At 38.1% G+C, this 21,915-nt stretch overlaps 1 protein-coding gene and 1 pseudogene across 1 annotated transcript in view; both read left to right on the forward strand.

Annotated features, from left to right (window-relative positions):
• OSTM1 (osteoclastogenesis associated transmembrane protein 1) overlaps positions 1–15,893 on the forward strand; it is a 34,241-nt gene extending 18,348 nt beyond the window's left edge. Inside the window, exons 4-6 of the mRNA XM_059176941.1 lie at positions 7,871–8,038; positions 9,997–10,162; positions 13,264–15,893. Coding sequence (XP_059032924.1) covers positions 7,871–8,038; positions 9,997–10,162; positions 13,264–13,319 — 390 coding nt within the window. The 3' untranslated portion in view covers positions 13,320–15,893. The remainder of the gene's footprint in view (positions 1–7,870; positions 8,039–9,996; positions 10,163–13,263) is intronic.
• Positions 15,894–19,574: 3,681 nt separating this feature from the next.
• Positions 19,575–21,257, forward strand: LOC131833102 (proteasome subunit beta type-3-like; annotated as a pseudogene).
• The last annotated feature ends 658 nt before the right edge of the window (positions 21,258–21,915 follow it).

A 21,915-nucleotide genomic window follows, 5' to 3' on the forward strand; every position in this document is an offset into this window, starting at 1 on the left:
GATTTCCTCTTTAATCAATATGATGACACAGGATTAGGAATTTCCCTGAGAATAAGAACTATTAGATAAGCAGGTCCCAAGATGTGTTCTGCAAGGTGTTAATACATGGCCACAAAAAAAGGTTCAGTGTTCTGATAAGGTTGGGAAATGCTTTACTACAGGACTTTAGAACTTTAGGGGACTAATGTACATTGTAAAACTCCAAATGGTAATTTTTATATACAAGTCTATTTGACCAGTTCCTCTTTGGTTGTAAGTGTTCTGATGAATGTTTTAGGGAAATTAATATTTTTCCTGGGATGTTAGTTGCAAATATTTTCTCCTAGTTTATTGTTTATTTTTTCATTCTGCTTTTCTTTTTGTTATGAGAAAAGTTTTAATTTTTATATGGTCAGTTTTATAAAAAAATGTTAATAGCTTGCACACTTGGTGTCACATTAGAAGGTTTTCCCCACTTTGTGATTATTTTTAAAATTTCTCCTGTGATTTTTTTTTTTAAAGATTTTATTTATTTATTTATTTATTTATTTATTTGAGAGAGACAGAGATAGTGACAGAGAACAGGATCAGGGAGGAGAGGAAGAAGCAGGCTTCCTGCTGAGCAGGGAGCCCTCAGCAGGGCCCTGAGACCATGACCTGAGCTTTTACCTACTGAGCCACCCGGGCGCCCTCTCTTTTGATTTCTTTTAGTAATTTAATGGTTTCATTTTCTGCATTTAAACATCTTTTCTCTATCTGAAATATATTTTGGCGTACGATGTCAGGCATAACTCCAAGCCTTTTTTCCTGATGAAATGAATCATAGAACCAAGTTAAAAAAAATTCAATCATTTTAAGATTTTATTACAATTACATTACATTTAGATCCATCATTCGGAAATAATTGACATGTTTACGTTACTGAGCTTTCCTGTTTAGGAATATGGTATATTATCTTTTTATTGCTGTAAAATAGAATATAAGACTTACAGTTCAGTGGCATTAAGTATATTCATGTTGTTGTGCAACTATCACCAGCATCCATCTCCAGAAGTTTTTCAAACTCAGGCTCTGTATCCATGAAGCAGTGATTCCGCATGTCCTCCTCCAGACCCAGCAACCACCATTTTTCTCTACTTTTTAAATGTCCTCTAACACAGTCTTACTGATTTATTTAGTTTCGTATAGGTTTTATTTTCAACGCTTATTCCAAGGTATTCTATTGCTTTGGGTGCCCTTGTGAGTGACATCTTTTCTTCTCCCACCACAGATTTTCATGGGTTACTTTCTTTTAAAATGTTTTATTTTGAAATAATTTTAGATTTACAGAAAAGTTGTATAGGTAACGCCGAGAATTCCTGTATATTGCTGACCCAGTTTCCCCAGATGTTAGCCTATGGTACCATGGTCTGTTTGTCAAAACAAAGAAATCAACATTGGTACAGAGCTGTTAGTGAAGTGCCAGACTTTATTCTGATTTTCCCACTTTTCCCACTAATGTCCTTTTTCTGTTTAAGGATCCATTCCAGGATAACAAGTAACTGGTCACTCTTTAAAATTTCTATCGTATATGTAGCTACATTCCCTTTCTTATTCCAAATGCTATTTTTTTGTGAGTTCTTTCTTCCTTTGAGTTTTCTTTAGGTTTAAGGGTATGTTCGTTTTTATTGATATTTCCAAAAACTTGTGTTTGGTTTTATTTATTATTTCCTGAGTGGTTTTTTTCCCCCTTAATGTGTTTGTTTATTCTTTTGCATTTATTAATTCCTCCTGGAATCTTTCAGTTAATTTTGTCTTTTTTTTTTTTTAAGATTTTATTTATTTATTTGACAGGCAGAGATCACAAGTAGGCAGTGAGACAGGCAGAGAGAGAGGGGGAAGCAGGCTCCCTGCTGAGCATAGACACGCCCCCCCCCCCATGTGGGGCTCCATACCAGGACTCTAGGATCATGACCTGAGCCGATGGCAGAGGCTTTAACCCACTGAGCCACCCAAGCGCCCCTAATTTTGTCTTTTTTCTAGTTCTTTGAGTTGACTGGTTAATTTTGTTCCAGCTTTTCTTGCTCAACAATAAAATAATTTTCAGGTTGTAAAGTTTATAACTTTGGCCTTTCTGAAAATAGATTCTAATATAAAGGGATTACATTGCATTTATTTCTAAATTTCTGATTTTAATTTTGATTTGTTCTTTGACTTAAGAATTCTTTGGAAGATTGTTTTTTAATAGGAGTGATTTCTTTTATTTGCATTAGTACATCTCAAGTTTTATTGAAATTGTGACCAGTAAATGTAGCCTATCTATATTTTGGAATTTATTGAGATATCTTTGTGATTTAATAATTATTAAAAATGTTTTTAAAAGATTTATTTATTTTAGAGAGCACAAGCAGGAGGGGCAGAGGGAGAGGGAGAGAGAATCTCAAGCAGACTCCACACTGAGGGCAGAGTCTGATGTGGGGCTTGATCCCAGTGCCCTGAGATCAGGACCTGAGCCAGGACCAGGAGCTGGATGCTTAACCAACTAAGCTTCCCAGGCACCCCTGAAGGTTTCATTATGTAAGCATGATTGGTTAACTGGTGATTAACTTTGTCTCTAGCTCCTCTTCCCTCCTTAGAGGTCAGAGGTAGGGCTGAAAGTTCCAAACTCCAATCATGCTTTCTGGTGAACAGCCTGCATCCCGAAGCTGTAAAGGGACCCCCACCCACCAGCCATCTGATTAGCATACAGAGACATTCTTTTTATCTGCATACTCCAAAGGTTTTTAGGAGCTGTGTGCCAGGAACCAGGACAAAGACCAAATATCTGTTTCCCATTATTACCATACTTAGCCTCCTAGGGTCTGTGACAATTTTTCAGTCTTTCCTCTTTCTCATGACTGATAATTTTGAGGAATACTGGTCAAATATTTTATAGAATGTCCCTCAATTTGAGTTTGTCTAATGTTTTTCCCCTGGCTACACTGGGACTGTGGGTTTTGGGGAAGAGCACTGCAGAAGTGAAGTGTCCTTCTCGCCACATCCTGTCAGAGATACACACTAATGACCTGGTTTGTCCCTGGCAGTGTTATCCTCATCACCTGGACAGGGTAGTGCTTGCAGTTCTCTTCAATGGAAAGTTACCTTTTTCTTCCTCTTTCCATAATCTATTCTTTGAACCAAGTTATGAAGTAGCAGGAATGGGGGTGGAGAAATTAAGCTTTAAGTCTTGGAGGAGGGAGCATTTTACTTAAATTATTTAGCAATCTTTCTGTAAGGAGGATTTGACACTTCTTCCACATTTATTTATTTATATCAATATGGGCGCAGGGACATTTATTTCATACATTGGGTTGTAATTAATTTTTAAAAGTTTTTCTTCTGAGGCGCTTGGTTGGCTTCGGTCAGTTAAGTGGCTGCCTTCGTCTCAGGTCATGATCCCAGGGTCCTGGGATCAAGTCCCAAGTGGGACTTGATCAAGTGCCTCTCCTTCTTCCTCTGCCTGCTCTTCCCCTTGCTTGTGCTCTCTCTCTTTTTTTCTGTGTCAAATAAATAAATAAATAAAATCTTTAAAAAAATAAATAAAAGTTCCCTCCTATTTGTTGAATGAATTCTTTTTCACTGAGGCATTGGCTCTGCTGCCTAGTAATCTATTTTCCCTTTGAATAATTTTATTTGCTTGTTTTTTTTAAATTTATTTTACTTTGTTTTCTTTTTCTATCCATTATTAGGCTTGTCTTACTTTTTTTTTTTTTTTAATAGATCTTATTTATTTGTCAGAAAGAGAGAAACAGAGAGAACGTGAGTGCACAGGTAGGGGAAGCAGCAGGCAGAGAGAGAAGCAGGCTCCCTGTCGAGCAAGGAGCCCAATGTGGGACTCGACCCCAGGACCCTGGGATCATGACCCGAGCCGAAGGCAAACACTCAACTGACTGAGCCACCCAGGCGTCCCAGGCTTGTCTTACTTTCTTATGTGCTTATGTGGTAATGTAATAGGATGGTTGTACCAGATTGGGAGGGCTGGAAGAAATCTCTCTCTCTCTCTCCATGGAGAGTTTGGTTTCTGTAGCTTGGCTTTCAAAAGTTCCCTCAAGCAGGCTCCATGCACTCACTTTAACAAACATTTATTGGGCACCGATTATGTGCCAGGAGGCAGTGTTTTGGGCACTGAGGATAGAGCAGTAACCAAGACAGGTAAGATTTCTGTTTGTATGAACTATGTCCTAGTACAGGTAAGATTAATAACAAAGAAATGAGGTAATTAAGAGTAATGAGTCCCAGAAAAGGAGTGTAGTGTACTGCATTAGGTGGGCAGGGAGTACCTCTCCAAGCAGGTGAATTTTGAGATGATCTAAATAAGGTAGAGTCAGCCACAGGAACAATGTTTTCCTTAGAAGCAAGGATAAAGGCCTTGGGGAAGAGAATAAGCTTGGATGTGCCAGGAATAGGAAGAAGGCCCATTTGGCTGGAGCACAGTGGGCATATGTGAATGTGATATGGGGAGATAGGCAGAGGCCAAATCATGTAGAGCTGTGCAGAACAAAGGAAGAAATATGGATTGAATTTTAAGCACAATGGGAAGCCATTTAAATCAGGAATGTGACATGATATGAATTGCATGTTAATACCGCATTCTGGCTGCCCTGTGGAGAAACTCAGTTGAACCTAGGCAAGAATGGAAAGAAGAAACCTAATTAAGAGGCTGTCACAGGAGAGAGATGGTGTGGACTGGGGTACTGGCTGCAGTGTTGGAGAAACGTAGATCAGGATATATTTTGGAAGTGTATCTAAGAGGATTTGCTGGTAGATTGGGTAATTCCTGAGAATGGTGGAGGCTGATGGAAAAGGAAGAAGAACCAGGGTTCTCCTAGGCTTTTGGCTCTGAGTAGCTGAGAGAGTGATGGAGCCTCAGGAAAGACTGGTTGTAAGGGATTGGGATTCTGTCTTGAACAAGTTAAGATGGAATAGCTATTAAGTATCTAAGTCGTAATATTGAATAGTATTATAAATGAAATTGGAGCACAGGGGGGACGTGTGAGCTGGAGATAGAGATTTGAGAATCGTCAGATCAGGTACAGATGACATTTAAAGCCGTGAGACTGGGTGTGAGTGAGTGAAGCTATGATGATATAAAGAAGCCCCAAAGACTGAGTTCTGGGGATATTAAAGGTAGTGTGTGTTTGTGTGTGTGTGTGTGTGTGTAAGGGAACTAGCTAAAGAGACAGTGGTGCACTGGGACGCAGGGGTGTGAGAGCACCTGGCTCCGGGGGTCCCAAGCACACCAAATTTGGCCACTCATTGCTGACTAAATCCAAAGGCAGAGAAATGAATGGTGATGGTGTTGAAACCAGAAAGGAATTTCCGTGAGGCCTACACTGGGGAGTGGGGCGGGGGTGGGGAATGGGGGGTGGGCTAGCCTCTGAAAGACTGTCACCTAAGTGCCTGCCAAAACTCCTTCCAGGTTTATATAAGGAAAATGTGGGGCAAAGGTGGGCGGATACCTGCAGGGAGTCTTTGAAGGTCAAACGGATCATTTTCATGGAATCATTTGGGGGGTGCGTCTTACAGGCTAGGGCAGTTCCTGAAGCTTCAGGGGGTACTGTTGGCTCCCATTAGGGGATGCTCTGCCCTTAGGGTCTTCCACTTGAGTCAAGAGACCAATAGCAAAGAAAAACCCTACTAAAAAGTTTGAGTCAGAAGGGAAGTAACGAAGTCCTCTTTCAAGGGTAGCAATGAAACTGGTGATGTGGGCTGTGGCAGTGGCTCCAAGCTCAGTGACTGGGCTGGGATGTGGGTTTATTCCAAACCAGATCCATTTGGGGTAGTTAAGTGTTTGTAGATGGCTTCTCTGGAAACCTGTACTGTCTTGGTGGCTGTGGAAAGACTTTTTTGTGGATGGATTTGCTGGCAAGTTAGGGCTACTGTGCTCGCCTGTTGCATCTCCAGAGGACAGTGAGTGGGCTCAGAGGATCAAGGTTCACAAGGGACTGGTTCTGGTGAGTCCCTCTGGGGCAGGTATTGTAGCTTGTCTTACAGTATCACCTTCCTGTGAGAAGACTTGCATGTCACCTCTTTCTATTTTAGGTGTTACTCAAGTGCCTAGATTTACCTTTCTTTTTTTTTTTTTTTTTTTTTTTTTAAAGATTTTATTTATTTAACAGAGAGAAACTACAAGTACACTGAGAGGCAGGCAGAGAGAGAGAGAAGGAAGCAGGCTCCCTGCCGAGCAGAGAGCCCGATGCGGGACTCGATCCCAGGACCCTGAGATCGTGACCTGAGCCGAAGGCAGCAGCTTAACCCACTGAGCCACCCAGGCGCCCTGGATTTACCTTTCTTAAGGCACTGGGCTCAGTCATCCTCTTCCCGGAATGCTACTTCCTCATTCCTTTCAAGCACTGCAAAGCTTTTGATCGTTAGGCTCTGCAGTCGTTTATTCAGTCAGTCCCCATGTTGATGGAGATTTTACGATCACAAACATGTCTTTTTTTCCATATAACTTGGAGTATTCCTCTGACTTTAACTGTCTGGTAGATTCCTAGAAGTGAAATTATTCTGTCAAAAGATATGTGCATTTTACATTTTCATATCAGTGGCTAAATTACATTCCCCCTTCAAGGTTCTGTGCTGTATATTTGACCTAACACATTTAGCTAAATGCACCATGGTTCTGTGAAAAGCTTTTCTTGTGGCAAAACTAAGGAGACTGATTCTCTGTCAGATAGATGGTGAGGGTAGCATTGTGGGGGCTACATCAGTTTAATTCCTTTAATTTTTCTTCTTTTCTTTCATTCCAGCATTTTCCTTTAGGCTCTAAGGTAAAGAATAAGGGGAAGAGAAAGCAGGAATGTGAACTGACTGGTTAGCAAACTTGTTCTTGAAAAGACAAATGTCGGTTCGGGAAGTAATATAATATCTTATATGTTATATCCACTACCTTCATGTCAGGTTATATAATTCTTTGGCATTAGTCCCTTTTTGTTGACTAGAGAGGCCTGGATTACAAGCCTTGGGATGAGAGAGTGGAGTGGGGATATAGTTTTGGTGCATTTTCCTTCCCCATTAATAAAGTCCCCTCTGTTTCAGTAAGGCAGACTTCAGTGTTAAGTCAGCTCAGGCAAGGACATATTTTATTTATTCTGTGTGAGTAAGCTAGATAATGACCAAATTATTTAGGAAATTTTTGGTATTTAGGCATTAGTAATTTGGCATCTGAGCTGTTCTCTGTTACCAGTGGCTAGTACGGTGGTTTTCTTTCTCCCTTCTTTCCTTCTTTTTTTTTTTTTTTTTTAAAGATTTTATTTATTTATTTGACAGAGATCACAAGTAGGCAGAGAGGCAGGCAGAGAGGGGGGAAGCAGGCTCCCTGCTGAGCAGAGAGCCGGATGCGGGGCTCGATCCCAGGACTCTGGGATCATGACCTGAGCCGAAGGCAGAGGCTTAACCCACTGAGCCACCCAGGCGCCCACCTTCCTTCCTTCTTTTAGGTTTTATTTATTTTAGAGAGAAAGGAAGATAACATGAGTGGGAGGACAAGAGGGAGAGAGAAAAACTCAAGCAGACCTCACACTGAGTGTGGAGCCCACTGCAGGGCTTGATCCCAGGACCCTGTGATCATGACCTGAGTCAAAGCCAAGAGTCAGATGCTTAACTGACTGTGCCACCCAGGCGCCCCTGGTTTTTGCTATATGTTTGCCTTTCATACCAGGTCTCTAGTCCTTGAGATCTATAATACCCGTAGTGGTAGCAATATATTATAGATGATAAAACTGAGGCTCAACAGTGATTTACTAATCTGTCTAGCATCATAGCTCCATACTTCAATGTGCTATATTTTTCCTGTACTTGTACTCTAGGAGGCCAAATAGCTTATGTTAAAGAGATGTAATGTATATTATATGTGCCTTTGATGTTTTAGGGGAGCATTCACAGTCTTCAGCAGTTAAGGAACTATTCAGAAGTTTGCAAAAACTGTCGTGAAGCATACAAAACTCTGAGTAGTTTGTACAACGAAATGCAGAAAATGAATGAACTTGAGAATAAGGCTGAATCTGGAACACATTTATGCATTGATGTGGAAGATGCAGTAAGTAATTCACTTCTGATATGATGTATATTTTGTGGTGTTGCTGATTATGCCTTCAGTATCATTATTCCCTTTAGAGGTATGTTGGAATCTGTATATGCTGTCTTCAACTAGGAATTACTGGTTATAAGTAGTAAAATTTTAGAATATCCTGATCTATCAAACTAAAATGGACACTAATCAAGTACTTCATAAATGAGTTGAGAATTTGGTATATTTGGTCTTTCAAGGGTTTTTTTGTTTTGGTCTTTCAAGTTTGATATGTTTCATTTGCAGAGGCATTGGTGTTATAAGTTTACATTTCAGTTTTTGTGCACTTGTTGCTGATTAAAGAAGTCTTTGGTTTGCTATCATTGTGTTTCTGCAACCATTTATACCCCACTGCTTTTATTTTATAAATCTGAAAATTTTAATTTGTTTTCTTATTTATAGCCTGTCACCCCTCACTAAAAAATTAGCCACGCGAGGACAAGGACCTCATGTCCTTTTTTGTTTGCTATTCAGTATTTAGCCCAGTGCCTAGCATGTAGTGGGCCTATTGGTAATGTGTATGGTTTGGTCAAGAAGAGCCTTTTCCTCCATGGTATAGGCTGCCTTCACATGGGGCACCACTAGATGGCGTTCCTGCCTTTTTATGGGACTATGGTGCCTGAGTTTTGAGGCATCCAAGGGAAGAGAAATTGGCTCAAAGAGAGCTTAAAGTCCAAATTGATAAACTTAATGGTTGAGAATGATGAATGTGAAACAGCTCAGAGTGAACTATAGTCCATCAATAATATTCAAGATGGTAAAAAGCACTTAATATCAAACTTAAAATGGGTGCTCCATGGGGATTTTTGGTTTTTTTACTGCTCTAATGTCTGGATTAGTACCTGGCTTCCAATAGGCTCTCTATAAATACTAAATATATGTTTTAAGAATAATAGTCTATTTCATAATTTTTAAAATAAAGAAAAATGAATACTGATTCTCTGACATAAGTTGGTTTATACAAGACATCAACATGACCCCCTGTTTTAGAACATCCTTCTTATAATAAATAAAACTTAGCAGGAAACATACAAAGCACCAATTGCAAATCGAATCTCAGACAAAATTCAGGCAAGAACGTTATTCAATTTATTTTCAACATTAAATTTGAGAGTTTCCATATATCACTTAGCATGTTCAACAGAAACCATGGACTCAGTGAAAATGAGGTATTGCTGACCCTAAATGTCAGTTTTTACTGTATGCTGCTAAATAAGATATTATCTAATACAATTTCCATGACTCATTAGATATTATGTACTTAAATTGCTTGCCATATGAATCTTTTATAATATCTTGGGTAATATGCTAAACATTTCATAGATATCATCTCTTGAAGAGCAGCTATATTTAGTTGATATTTTTCTTTCCAGTCTAAAAATAATGCGGCAAGCTCAGTGAGATTATATGTAACATAAGAAAAAAGGTTTTTGTTTTTTGTTTTTTTGTAAGCCTTCCCCCTAGTTTTATTGAGGTATAATTGACAAATATAATTGTAATATATTTAAACTGTACAGTGTGATAATTTGATATACACACATTGTGAAATGGTTTGCACAGTCGAGTTAACACATCCATCACCTCACATAATTACCATTTTCAGTCTTTTTTAATGAATGAAGCATGGTCTAACCATATTCATATTGTTATAGATTCTCTGTTTGCGATCTGTGAAGGTTGGCATTCTTTGGATGGTGCTGTGAATTTAGAATATGAAATTTCTATATGGATATAAACTTACATAGTGACTGTGAACTTACATAATGACTGAACTTCCCTGGCAGAAGAAATTGTCTTCAACTATCAATAGATTTTTTTAGGGATATATATTTAAATTATGGATGCCTGTTATGTTATTAATAAAACAATTATATGAATTAAAGACAAATTAAATGTAAAATAAAATAATTTTTTTGTTACTGTTCCAGATGAATATTACCCGAAAACTTTGGAGTCGAACTTTCAATTGTTCAGTCCCTTGCAGTGACACAGTGCCTGTCATCGCTGTTTCTGTGTTTATTCTCTTTCTACCTGTTGTCTTTTACCTCAGTAGCTTTCTTCATTCAGAGCAGAAGAAACGCAAACTCATTCTACGTAAGTTCCTTTTTATAACTGTTTATTTATTTAGCTAACACCTGTATTTTAAACACTTAGGCCTGTTTTAGAAATGATGTATATGCTCTGCAAACTCAAACTGTATTAAGCTAAAAAAGCTCTTTACTTCAAATTTTAGTTACATTTACTAATAGAAGAGATATGTAAGGAGTTTATAATTACAGATACTTAAAGTCAACAGTACAGGATCTTTCGGATCTTTTAATTGAGAAAGCATGGAATAAAGCTGGTAGCAACAAAAGAATAGCAACAAAGGTTTTGCAGACTTGAAATGGCCATAGTAGGGAGATAGACAGCTGTTAGGCCCATTGAAGCCATTGCAGAGCCACCTAGAAAGCCATCTAAAAAGGCACGTAGAAACATGGTGAAAACACAGATGATTTATGAACAAATTAGAATCCTAGTTGCAAGATCAATACTTGAAATACAGCATGTGCTCAACACATACTCCCCATCAAATAGGGCAGAGCAGAAAAAGCACTAACTAGAAAATCCCATCTAGCTGAAGAAGAGTGGCTTCTAAGTGTCATGGTTTCTCATTTATTATCAGGATGAAGATATGGGCTTATCCCTTAGTAATTTTAATCTTAATTTTTATTTATTTTTTAAAAGATTATTTGTTTATTAGACAGAGATCACAAGAAGGCAGAGAGGCAGGCAGAGAGAGAGGAAGAGAAGCAGGCTCCCCGCTGAGCAGAGAGCCCGACTCGGGGCTCGATCCCAGGACCCTGGGATCATGAGCCAAAGGCAGAGGCTTTAACCCACTGAGCCACCCAGGCGCCCCAGTAATTTTAATTTTTTAAATAGAGAATACCTTTTGTAGAAAAATGTTAGGCTTTTTTTCTCTTAAAAATTATTCTAGTCTAGGAACCTATGAAATAAAAATTCTTTCCCTTATAAATTTTTCTTTTTTTCTATTTCTTTCTTTCTCTTTCTCTCGTACTCTTTCTTTCCTTCCTTCCTTTCTTTCTTCCTCCCAGCTTTACCTGTTTTAGAGAGTGGGCATGAGCAGGGGTAGGGACAGAGGGAGAGAGAACCTCAAGCAGACTGCACTGAGCATGGCCTTAGCTGGAATCAAGAGTTGGGATCCCTAACTGACTGAGCCACCCAGGCACCCCTCCCTCCCAATAAATTTCTGTCTAGCCTTTCTTAGTTCTTCATAGTTTATTTAACCTCACTTCTAATATATCTAACCCTGCATCGGACTCTCTGTTCAGCAGGGAACCTGCTTCCTCCTCTCTCTCTGCCTGCCTCTCTGCCTACTTGTGATCTCTGTCAAATAAATAAATAAAATCTTAAAAAAAAATTCATTGAATAAAAGAACATTGTATTGAATGATAGTATTTCCTAGAGTGTGTTCCTTAAAATACTAATCCTGTGAAATTCCTTTTTATGATCTTTATAATGTACCTGAATATAAATTAAAGGCTCTAAGATTACATTCCCAAAACTTGACAGCAGAACTTTTGCATAACACCTATTAATGTTTCCTGGAAGCATTGTTTATGAATTGATTTATGAATTTAAGAAAATGCTAGTATAAGCAAACAGTTCTTATGCTGTTACCTGATGGACTTTGTTACTTACTTTTCTTTATGCCACAATTTTTTATGCCCCCATTTGTTAAGTCCTGTGGTAGGAATTAGAGATTAAAAAAAGGAACAAGGCACAATAAATACCCTCAAAGAACACACTGCTGTAATCCAGTTACTACAACAAATGTAGTGGAGGTATACAGCGTGGTTGGAATAAGACTAGGAGAGTAAGACTAACTCTGCATTTGGGATGTTGGAACTCATCATTAGATGATGATCTCTTGGGTAGAACTGGGTTTTTGTTTGTTTGTTTGTTTGTTTGTTTTGTTTTGTTTTTAGTATCCCCTGGGGTAGAATTTTGAAGGATGTAGCGATTTATCAGAGAATAAGGAAACAAAGAAGTTGGAGATCTATGCACTCATTGATATTGCCACCTGGTTCGTTTAATATGGTACTTAGTAGGAAGCTAGATTACTTCTAGTGGTTTTAAACAGCATGACAATAATAAAAATAAAGCCCTCTTAATTTAGTTTGCCTTCCAAATCCACAGAAGGCTTAAGAGTAGACTCCTAGCTTGGACTGTTTTTTAGGTCAGTTGCCCTTTAGTTTAGCCTGAAGCAATACACTGGTCCGGAACGTTACGTTGTCATCTTGCGCTCAGAGTGAAAACCAGCAGAGGCTGTGATGGAAACTAAAACACTGGTTTTCACCCTTGAGCGCATATCAGAATTGTGTGCAGAGCTTTAAAGCAGAACAAAAAAGTTGGTGCCTGGGTCCCATTGCAGACCTTCAAACTCACAACCTCCACTCTCATGTTGAAAAACCTCTAAAGTGGAGAGATTCCTCCTTATGCCAAGTAAGATACTTTTACTCCAGCACGGTTGTTTTTCATTCCTGGAACATGAGAAACATCGATGTTTAACTATCAGCATGAGTATTATCAAGTGAAAGAGCATGATTTTCTTTACTAACCCTAATGACTCAGTCCCATTGGCATTGTAATCAAAATGGATTGTATATATTTTATTAACAGCCATATATATATTTGTGTGCCTGTGTCTGTGTGTGTAATATGACTCACTTTTCTTTGTAAGCCATTTAAATTTTTTTCTACTTTGACAGTTTTTTGACATTACAGAATTATTTTAAGAGAAATCTAGATTTGAATTTCTAACTTCGACTTTAAATATGTCATTATATTATTGTACCTTATAGCACTTCCATTTTTTTAAGTAGAGTACTCTTAACTGCATTACATATTTGAGATTATAATATTCAGGATGATATAAATTATGTCTGTTTTATTTGGTACTGCTTCTAACAAAGGCATATATGGCTTCAAGCAAAGTTATGTTTTTTGAGGTTGGTGGAAGAAAATAGGCTTAGGCTTTGATTCTTAGAAAATTGATTCCATTTTCTATTGAAAATAATCTATTCTGATTCAAACATAGAGTTAATAAGTGAATACTATAGTTTACACAAAAATAATTAATAATTATGTTTGGATAATTTATGCTTAAAATATAATACTTCTGATTTATCTAGCCAAACGTCTCAAGTCCAGTACCAGCTTTGCAAACATTCAAGAAAATTCAAACTGAAATCTACAAAACGGAGAATTAACATCATGTTCCGTAGATGAATGGTGGAAGATACAGCTTGGTCCAAAAGAAGATAAACTGATTTTGACAAGTCAAGTTCCTAAGAAATGCAAGAACTGCGGATTTATTTTTAAATAAGAATTTTCCATTTTTCTTTCCTTTTCCATCCCCCTTTTAAGGGTTTGGGTATTTTTAATATCCAGGCCTAGCAATGTCATCTATTTTAAAGTGTATTTGTTATAATAACATAAGGTGCAAGAACAATCTTCATTTTATTTTGTAGGCATATTATTACTCTTTGAGACTTCTGGTATCTCCTTATTAATGTAGTACTTAAGTAGCAGAGTTTTTGAAAACTAACATTTAAAAATTAATCAGTTATAGCAAAGACTTTGGAAAAAGAAATATACTTGCCAAAAGTAGCCGGTCCAAAGATCAAATTCGCCATTGCAGTATTATTGTTACATATATATTTATTATCATATATATTATAAATAATACGTGACTCAATCTCTAGTTTCCTTAAAGTCACTTTTGAAACCACTAATTATAAACCTCCCTAGCAATTTTTAGAAGCAGGAAGGCACATTACATTTATCTTTGTAAAAAGATATATGGTAACTGGTTTCTTACTTAACTTTTATAAATAGTATTTTGCACCTTATTTTTGTCTTTATTTCATAAGTAATTTGAAATCACTGGACTGCTGTATTATATTCAGGGCAAGATGGATTCTTTTTCTACCAGGGATTTGCATTGTGAATTACATGAAGCTATTTGGCAATTTATAATTTATTACTACTTTAAGTCAAACGTAGCATTATCACAATATATTTAAGTTGTGGTTTTTTTAAAAAATCAAGTTTCTCTTGGGTTATATGAAGATTTTTGGAGGGGAAAGAAAAGAGGGGTAAAAAAAACTTAAGGCTCAGAAAATAGATAGGGAAGGACCTGAGGGGACGCGCACCATAAGACTGTTGAATGGTTCATGTTGAGGGCATGAGTTAAGATGAGAGTCTGATACAGAAAGCATTTAGGATAAGATGTTTATTTTTTTTCTAAGTTATTTAAACAGATAAATGTGACATGATGGAAATGAAGTCAGATGTTGCACTGTCAGAAAGCAAATTCTATTTTGGAATGTTTAAATCAAACTTTCTTTAAAAAAAAGCTTCATTTCAGAATTGGGCATCACTTTTTTCCTCAGGTTTTTAGTGCTAGGTATTTCATTTGTTAATTCCTTCTTGCTTTCTTGATGAAAATAGGCTTTGTTTTAAACGTTGAGAGAATGAAGTCTGCTCTATATAGAAGTAAGAGTTAGGTTGAATAGTAGAAGAATTTTAATCCCTTTGTATACTATAACTGCTCTATAATGAGGTAAGAAAGTTTTGAATTTTTTTTCATGTTTACTGTGTATGCAGAGTGAGTAAGACTCATCTTTGGATATATAACATATCCAGAAGCTGTTACAGGTTTTCTAGTCTGCTGTGATCCACTTAAAATGTGCTGGGGTTTATTCCACTGTCACTGTTCACGCTGCTGATACTAATAGCACTGTCTTGATTTGAAGCATAGAGTTGAGGGCCATTGAAAGCAATCTTTCATTAATGCAGATAAAACCAGTTTACATATGCAGAGTTACAAACTGGCATATTTGAATCTGTAAGTAGTGACTCTTTGATCACCTTTCAATGTTATGTGTTTCTAAAAACCATTGCTTTTGGATATGGTTGCTAATAAGCACTTTAGAAAAGAAAAAACAACCTTTACTATTTTTCTGGTTGAGTCGTTGGTCATTAGAAGTAGCATCAGCAATAGATTTCAAAAGTAAGTATTAAGCATTACACTAAAGTGTGTAGAGACTTCATTTTTAGGTGATACTGAAAAATTCTTTGCATAGTTTCAAATTCTGAGACACATAGCTTATGTGTGTGCGTAAGATAATCTTTAGCTTTTTGACACTTTGAAATAAAGGAAGTAATTTAAGGAAATTGCAGTGCCATATTTGTTTTTTTAATGTTTTTTGTTTTGTTTTGTTTTGTTTTTTTTGAGAGAGAAACAGAGCAAGGGAGTTGGGAGGGGAAGAGAAGGGAGGAGGGAGAGAATCCTAAGCAGGTTCCACACTCAGCATGGAGCCCAGTGCAAGGCGTGATCTCACAACTCTGTGATCGTGATCTCAGCCAAAAAATCAAGATTCAGATGCTTAACTCATTGACCCACCCAGGCGTTCCAAGCCATATTTGATTTTTAAATGCATTTTTAAAACTTCAGATGTAGTTGAACATCACATTTCAGTTTTTCAGGCATTGAGTTTAAGTGCCTACTTTAAAAGTACCATCTAGGGGCGCCTGGGTGGCTCAGTGGGTTAAAGCCTCTGCCTTCGGCTCAGGTCATGATTCCAGGGTCCTGGGATCGAGCCCTGCATCAGGCTCTCTGCTCACCAGGGAGCCTGCTTCCCCCTCTGCCTGCTTCTCTGCCTACTTGTGATTTCTGTCTGTCAAATAAATAAATAAAATCTTAAAAGTACCATATAATAATTTTGTTGTAAATAAAAATGTGCTTGTGGAATATTTATTTTTTTGTTGGATTTGAGATGTTGAACTAGCATCAGCTATCCTAAAGTAACTCTAAATCAGTAACACCAGAGTTTAGTTGGTAAATGTTACTTCTAAGGGGACGGCATTTTCTAATGTTTCACGGATGGGCTCTAATTCTACTGCAGCGTACTCCTTAATAAAGTGAAATGTTTTCCCAGAACATTATATACAGTTGGGGTTGCTTTCCTGACCAAAGACTTGACATTGTATGAATAATAGACATCAGCAGCAATGAATTAAGAAAGCAAAATTACACTAGTAACCTTTGTAACAGTTGCAGATAGAAAAAAATTACTTTCCAAGTACATTGTTTTCCGAGCTAGTAGAAACTTTAGAGGTCATCTGGTCTTAAGACTCCTAGAGCCAAATGGGTCCCTAAAGATCACTTGATCTAATCTGTCCACGCATGGATTCCCTCTAAAAAGTATATCATTTATTTCCTCTCTCTTAACTAAGGAAGCAGAACATCATAGAGCTCCTTATTTATGACTGAGCCATTGTTTGATAGTTTTAAAACTGAGACTTGAAATACTTAATCCAATGTTTTTCTACTCAGCTTATCTTGTAAAAATTCCCCAAAGTGATTGTATTGATTATAAAAAGGACTTAAGCCTATGTGAATTATACATCTAGCACATAAAAGTTACAACTCTACTAAAATTTGCTTGTTTTAAACTATTACATTGGGCATAATAAATATTAGTCATACATGTAACAAACTTAATAACCAGAAATTTTCTTTTTCTCCTTGAAAGTAAAGAGAGCTTTTAAAAGATAATCTGACCTGACTTGTGCTTAAAGTAGGGAGGTTTTCAATAATTGCAAAATCGCCTTTTCCTGTGATAAACAAATGCATTTTAAAAAAATCCCAGTACCCAAATGCAATAAAAATATTTCAAACCTTTAAAAGAAATGATAAACCCATTTTAGCTAGGTATTTTAGCAAATCCTCCAGTGTCTTATCTAAGTGCCAGAATTGGTATCCAAAAGATTTGCCTAATGTGTTGGAAGTGAAAAACAATTCAGCAATTATCTGGAATAATTATCTGGAATAATCACTCACAACGGTGATCCCTGTTTCCAGAGGGGAAGTTACAGCTTCCCTTTTCTCTCTCCTATTAGTATCTCATTTTCTACATTCATTTGAAGTGCTCTTGCCAGTAATGTAATAGGAGCTGACATATAAAGGGCTTGACCTTGACCTTTTAAAATCCAAATCCTCTTCGTATCTTGACTGTTCTTCACTAAATAAGGCAGTGTTTTTTGTACAACTCAGGAACTCCTACCAGCCCAAATCCAGCATTTCCCACCCTACCCTCTCTGCCCCACCTGGACACATATACACATGCTCTCTCTCATTGCTTTTCTCCTATGGGTTTGGAGAATTGGTCACTGTGGTGTGGGCAAACAGCTAGCAGAGGATGTAAAGAGTGTGAGTGAGCAAGTAGAATCTCCAGATTTAATCTCTCCCGGGGCACCTTCACCCTGTGATTCTCAAATGTTTATACAGGAGGGACCTAGGGATGGAAAGCTATATGGAAAAGGAGCACTGGGAGTCCCTTGTCTTGAAACTGTATGTGCATGGCAAATTCAGTGGGTAGTATTAGGTGGGAATAGATAGCCCATTCATATCCATGAAGGATGGATATTCATATCCACAAAGGGCTAAAACTGCTTGAAATTACACTGCTTGGCACACTTAGTTCACCATCCTCTGAGGACTTCTTGCATCAACTCACATCTCAGCAGCAGCATGAAATGGTTGTTTAACTTCTTTGGCTGTTCCTCCTAGGTTTATGGTCTCTTCATCTGGAGATTCTGTTCCTTTTTTTCCCTGTCTCCTAATACCCAGTAATGGAGTTACAGGAACTATCCTTAGTAGGTTGACTATTGTCACCAAATCTGCACCACTCATTCTGTGTTTTTGAAACACCAGGGATAGGTGCTTGGATGGATACAGAAATTTCTCTTGTAACTAACCCTACCACGCTGGAAGTGGTTTAGAGAATGTAATCTCTGACCTGGTCAGGCTCTGGAAAACCCTTTTTGGGGGGTGGGATCCTTGCTTATTGATGGCCTGATTTCATGAGGCATATCCGTATCACTTCTAGCTCTCAAGGCCACCCAGCTCCTTGGATCTAAGCCCTGTCAACTACTCTTGTCTCCGTAGTGCCACCAGTTTTATTTGCCCTGATTAGTTTCACCAACAACAAAAATTCAAGTGGCCTTATAGGAGTGTAGTGAAGTGTAAGTTTGCCAGTACTTTAAAAAAATCAGTCCTCTGCCTTCAGGACTGCAAAGTTTCTAGTGAGAGGTCTGCTATAATTCTTACATTTATTCTTCTATGTGTAATGTTTTTATTGTTTTCTGGCTACCTTCAAGATTTCCTCTTAATTTTTGATTTTTAGCAGTTTTACTATGATATGTCTAGGTATATTTTCCTTTGTATTCTCCTTGGCATTATCTGAGCCTCTTCGATCTTTCTGATGAATTTTGGAAAATTCTCAGCCATTCTACATACATTCAAATATACTCTATATACATTCTACATACATTCAAATATACTTCAAATATACATACATTCAAATATACTCTATATACATTCAAATATACTTCTGCCCTCTTCTCTCTCTCATTGCCTTCTAGGATTCCAATTAGATTTTTTAGGTGATGTGATATTGTCTCGCAGCTTTATTGGATGCACTCTTCTGTTATATTCACTCTGACTTTTGCTTTGCGTTTCAGTTTAGATCATTCCTTTTTTTTTTTTTTTTTAAGATTTTATTTATTTGAAAGAGAAAGTGAACGGGGGAGTGGTAGAGGGAGAGGGAGAGGGAAAGAATCTCAAGCAGACTCCCTGCTGAGCATGAAGCCTGACATGGGGCTCAGTTTCATGATTCTGAGATCATGACCTGAGCTGAAGTCAAGAGGCAGTTGGTCAACTGACACCAAGACAACTTGGCACACAGGTACCCCAGTATTTTATTTGTTTTTAAAGATGTATTTATTTGAGAGAAAGAGCACAAGCACAAGTGGGGGGAGGGGCAGAAGGAGAGAGAATCCTCAAGCCGACTCCCCACTGAGCAAGTACGGCTTGATCCCAGGACCCAAACATCATGACCTGAGCTGAAGCCAAGAGCTGGCTGCTCAACTGACTGAGCCACCAAGGTGCCCCAGATTGTTTAGTATTTTAAAGTTCTTGTTGGATAGTATCAATATCTGGGCCATCTCTGGATCTGGTTCTGTTGACTACTTTATCTCTTGACAATATTATTGTCATTTTCTTCTTGTTTAATTTGTCTTATAATTTTTGGTTAAATGCCAGACATCGCATGGAAAATTAAGATAAAGGAACACCTATGTGGCTCAGTCAGTTAAGTGTCTGCCTTTTGCTCAGGTCATAATCCCAGGGTCCTGGGATTGAGTCCCACACTGGTCTCCTTGCTCAGTAGGGAGCCTGCTTCTCCTTCTGCTTAGAGTGCCCCCTTCTTGTGTCCTCTATCTCTGACAAATAAATAAAATCTTTAAAAATTAAAAAAAAAAAAAAAAGAAACTGAGATAAAAAGTATTCATACCTGCACATAGGCAAACCTTTCTATCAGACTATTAGTATGGAGTGAACTGAATGTCTCCTACCAGTAGTTGATTTGGATTTAGGTTTTATTGGTTAATATCATTACCTTCAGTACATGATAGGCTTCAAATTCCTCCAGTGGTAGACTACTGCTACTTTGTGTTTGGTGTGTGGCCTGGAATGCCAGAGAGTTTTTCTTGGTGTTCCTACTTCACCTTCAGTTTTCAGCAGACTGCATACATGTGCAACAAATGGGATTTCTCTCCATGGTCGTTTCACTCCCTTGGCTGTAGAATTCTGTTGCTGGTTTCTTTGTGCAAGGCTTATGGTTGGGGCAGGCAGTCTCATGCAGGTCCTGGGCTCTTGAGTTTTAGGGTGGACCTCTCTCTCTCCATGGCAATTAGACTCTGCATTGTAATGGGGTGAGGTCTTAAATGGGAATGAGTTTTCTGTCCCTGTATCACTGGCACCAGACCTCTGCTCTGTATCAGTGAAGGATCCTGGGGACAGGTGGGTTTCCTGCTTTCCTTCAGCATCTGCTGGCTTTTTCTTTAACTCATCCTCTACCACGGCCAAACTTTTCTTGGCACCAGGGGATAGGAAGGTTTTGTATACTCCTCTAGTGACAGAGGGCTTTTTCTTTGTATGGGAGAATTTCTTTGTATGCCTCTCTCCTAGTGATACCTGGTTGTCATCTGCTCATCTCACCAAAGGGAGGCTCTTTCAAACCTTCTGATCTGTCCCCCAAGTCTTTCTTACAAACACCCAGGGAGGACTATGGAAAGTGCTGGCAAATGGGGCAGACTCCCTTGTATCCATGGCCCCTGGAGAGTCTAATTTGTCATACTAGCTCATACTTGGTCTTTAAGCTTTAAGCTTTTGTTAACATTTCAATTTTTTCCCCTCTTACTTTTTTTGGCTGCTTCTCTTCCTCCTGTACTCTGCACAAAGCAAAACAGTTTGTAGGAGCAGTGCTTAAGGCTTTCTGTATCATAAGTAGGGCTAGAATTCATTGATTGCTTCTTTGTTGTCAACTCTAAGATTTTACTGGACAGCAAATTGCTCAGTAGTTTAATACATCCAAAGAGGTAAAACAGGCAGTGAGGGCCTTAGCCAGTTGACTGGAATTATGGCGATAGGAGGTCCAAGCAATCATGTCTAGTATGTCCTATAATGGAGGGGACATCATGACAATGAATGGGAAGAACTGTGGTCATTGCTGCCAAAAGGTGCTTTGGCATCTAACCACAAGTGGCGACCATGGACTTCTAGAAGATTTTTCCCATAGGTGATTGGCTGTACATAGGCCTGGCTGGGCTCACCAGCAATGTCCAGACTGTTGCCCAGCACCTCCAGTTCCAGCCAAACCTGTATGAACTGAAGGAAGGTCGGCAGATCAAGTCTTATACCTTCCTGGGCATGGTGGCCAATGTTTTGTATGAGAGATGGATTGGCCCCTACTACACAGAGCCAGTCATCACTGGGTTGGACCTGAAGAACCTGAAGTGCCTCATTTGCTCTCCAGACCTTATCTGCTGCCCCATGGTGGCTGACAACATTGTGATCAGTGGTGCCTGCTCCAAATAAATGTATGTGATGTGTGAGTCCCTTGGGGCCTGACATGGATCTAGAACACTTGCTTGAAATCATCTCACAAACCATGCTAACACTGTGGATCGGGATGCACTGTCAGGCATGAGATTCATTGTCCACATCATTGAGAAGGACAGAATTACCACTAGGACACTGAGGGCCTGAATGGACTAAACTTCTGTTTTCAGAGTCTACTTTTTTTTTTTTTTTTAATAAAATAGTTTTGTTTTCAAGAAAGCAACAGTTAAAGAGGTAAAACAAAAAACAAGATTGACAATTATGAAAGCCATAAAAAGGAACCAAATCCCAAACAAAAAAATATGGTAGCTGAAATTAACTTAATAGAAGGGTTTTAGGGCAAATAAGGCATTGTTAAAGAGTTAATTCAAAGTAAGTTAGAAGAGTTTCTCCAGAAGGAAACTTAGAGAAAAGCTTGGAAATACAGATTGGGTAGGGGGTGGATAAGAGGTATAAGGGATGTATTAATAAGATTTAATATAAATGTGGTTAAGATTCCCTGAAGCAAAGGAGAAAGAAAATGGGATGGAAGCAATTTTTGAAAAGATAATAGCTGAGAATTTTCAAAACTGGTGAAAAATGTAACAAATTAAGAAGCCTGAACAGAATTTAAAATAAACCAAAAAAAAAAAAAAAAAAACCTAGTCACATTCATAGCAGATAAAAACCAAAGAGAAAATCTTATAAAACAGCTAGAGAAAAGGTAAGTTACCCTTAAAAGAGCAACAATTAAACTTATTGCTTGTTTCTCAAAAGAAATAAAGCCAGAAAGACAAATAGAGTATTTTCAAAGTGCTAAAAGAATATAACAATT

This window comes from Mustela lutreola, chromosome 6 (genome assembly GCF_030435805.1).
Source record: "Mustela lutreola isolate mMusLut2 chromosome 6, mMusLut2.pri, whole genome shotgun sequence".
Taxonomy (NCBI): Eukaryota; Metazoa; Chordata; class Mammalia; order Carnivora; family Mustelidae; genus Mustela; species Mustela lutreola.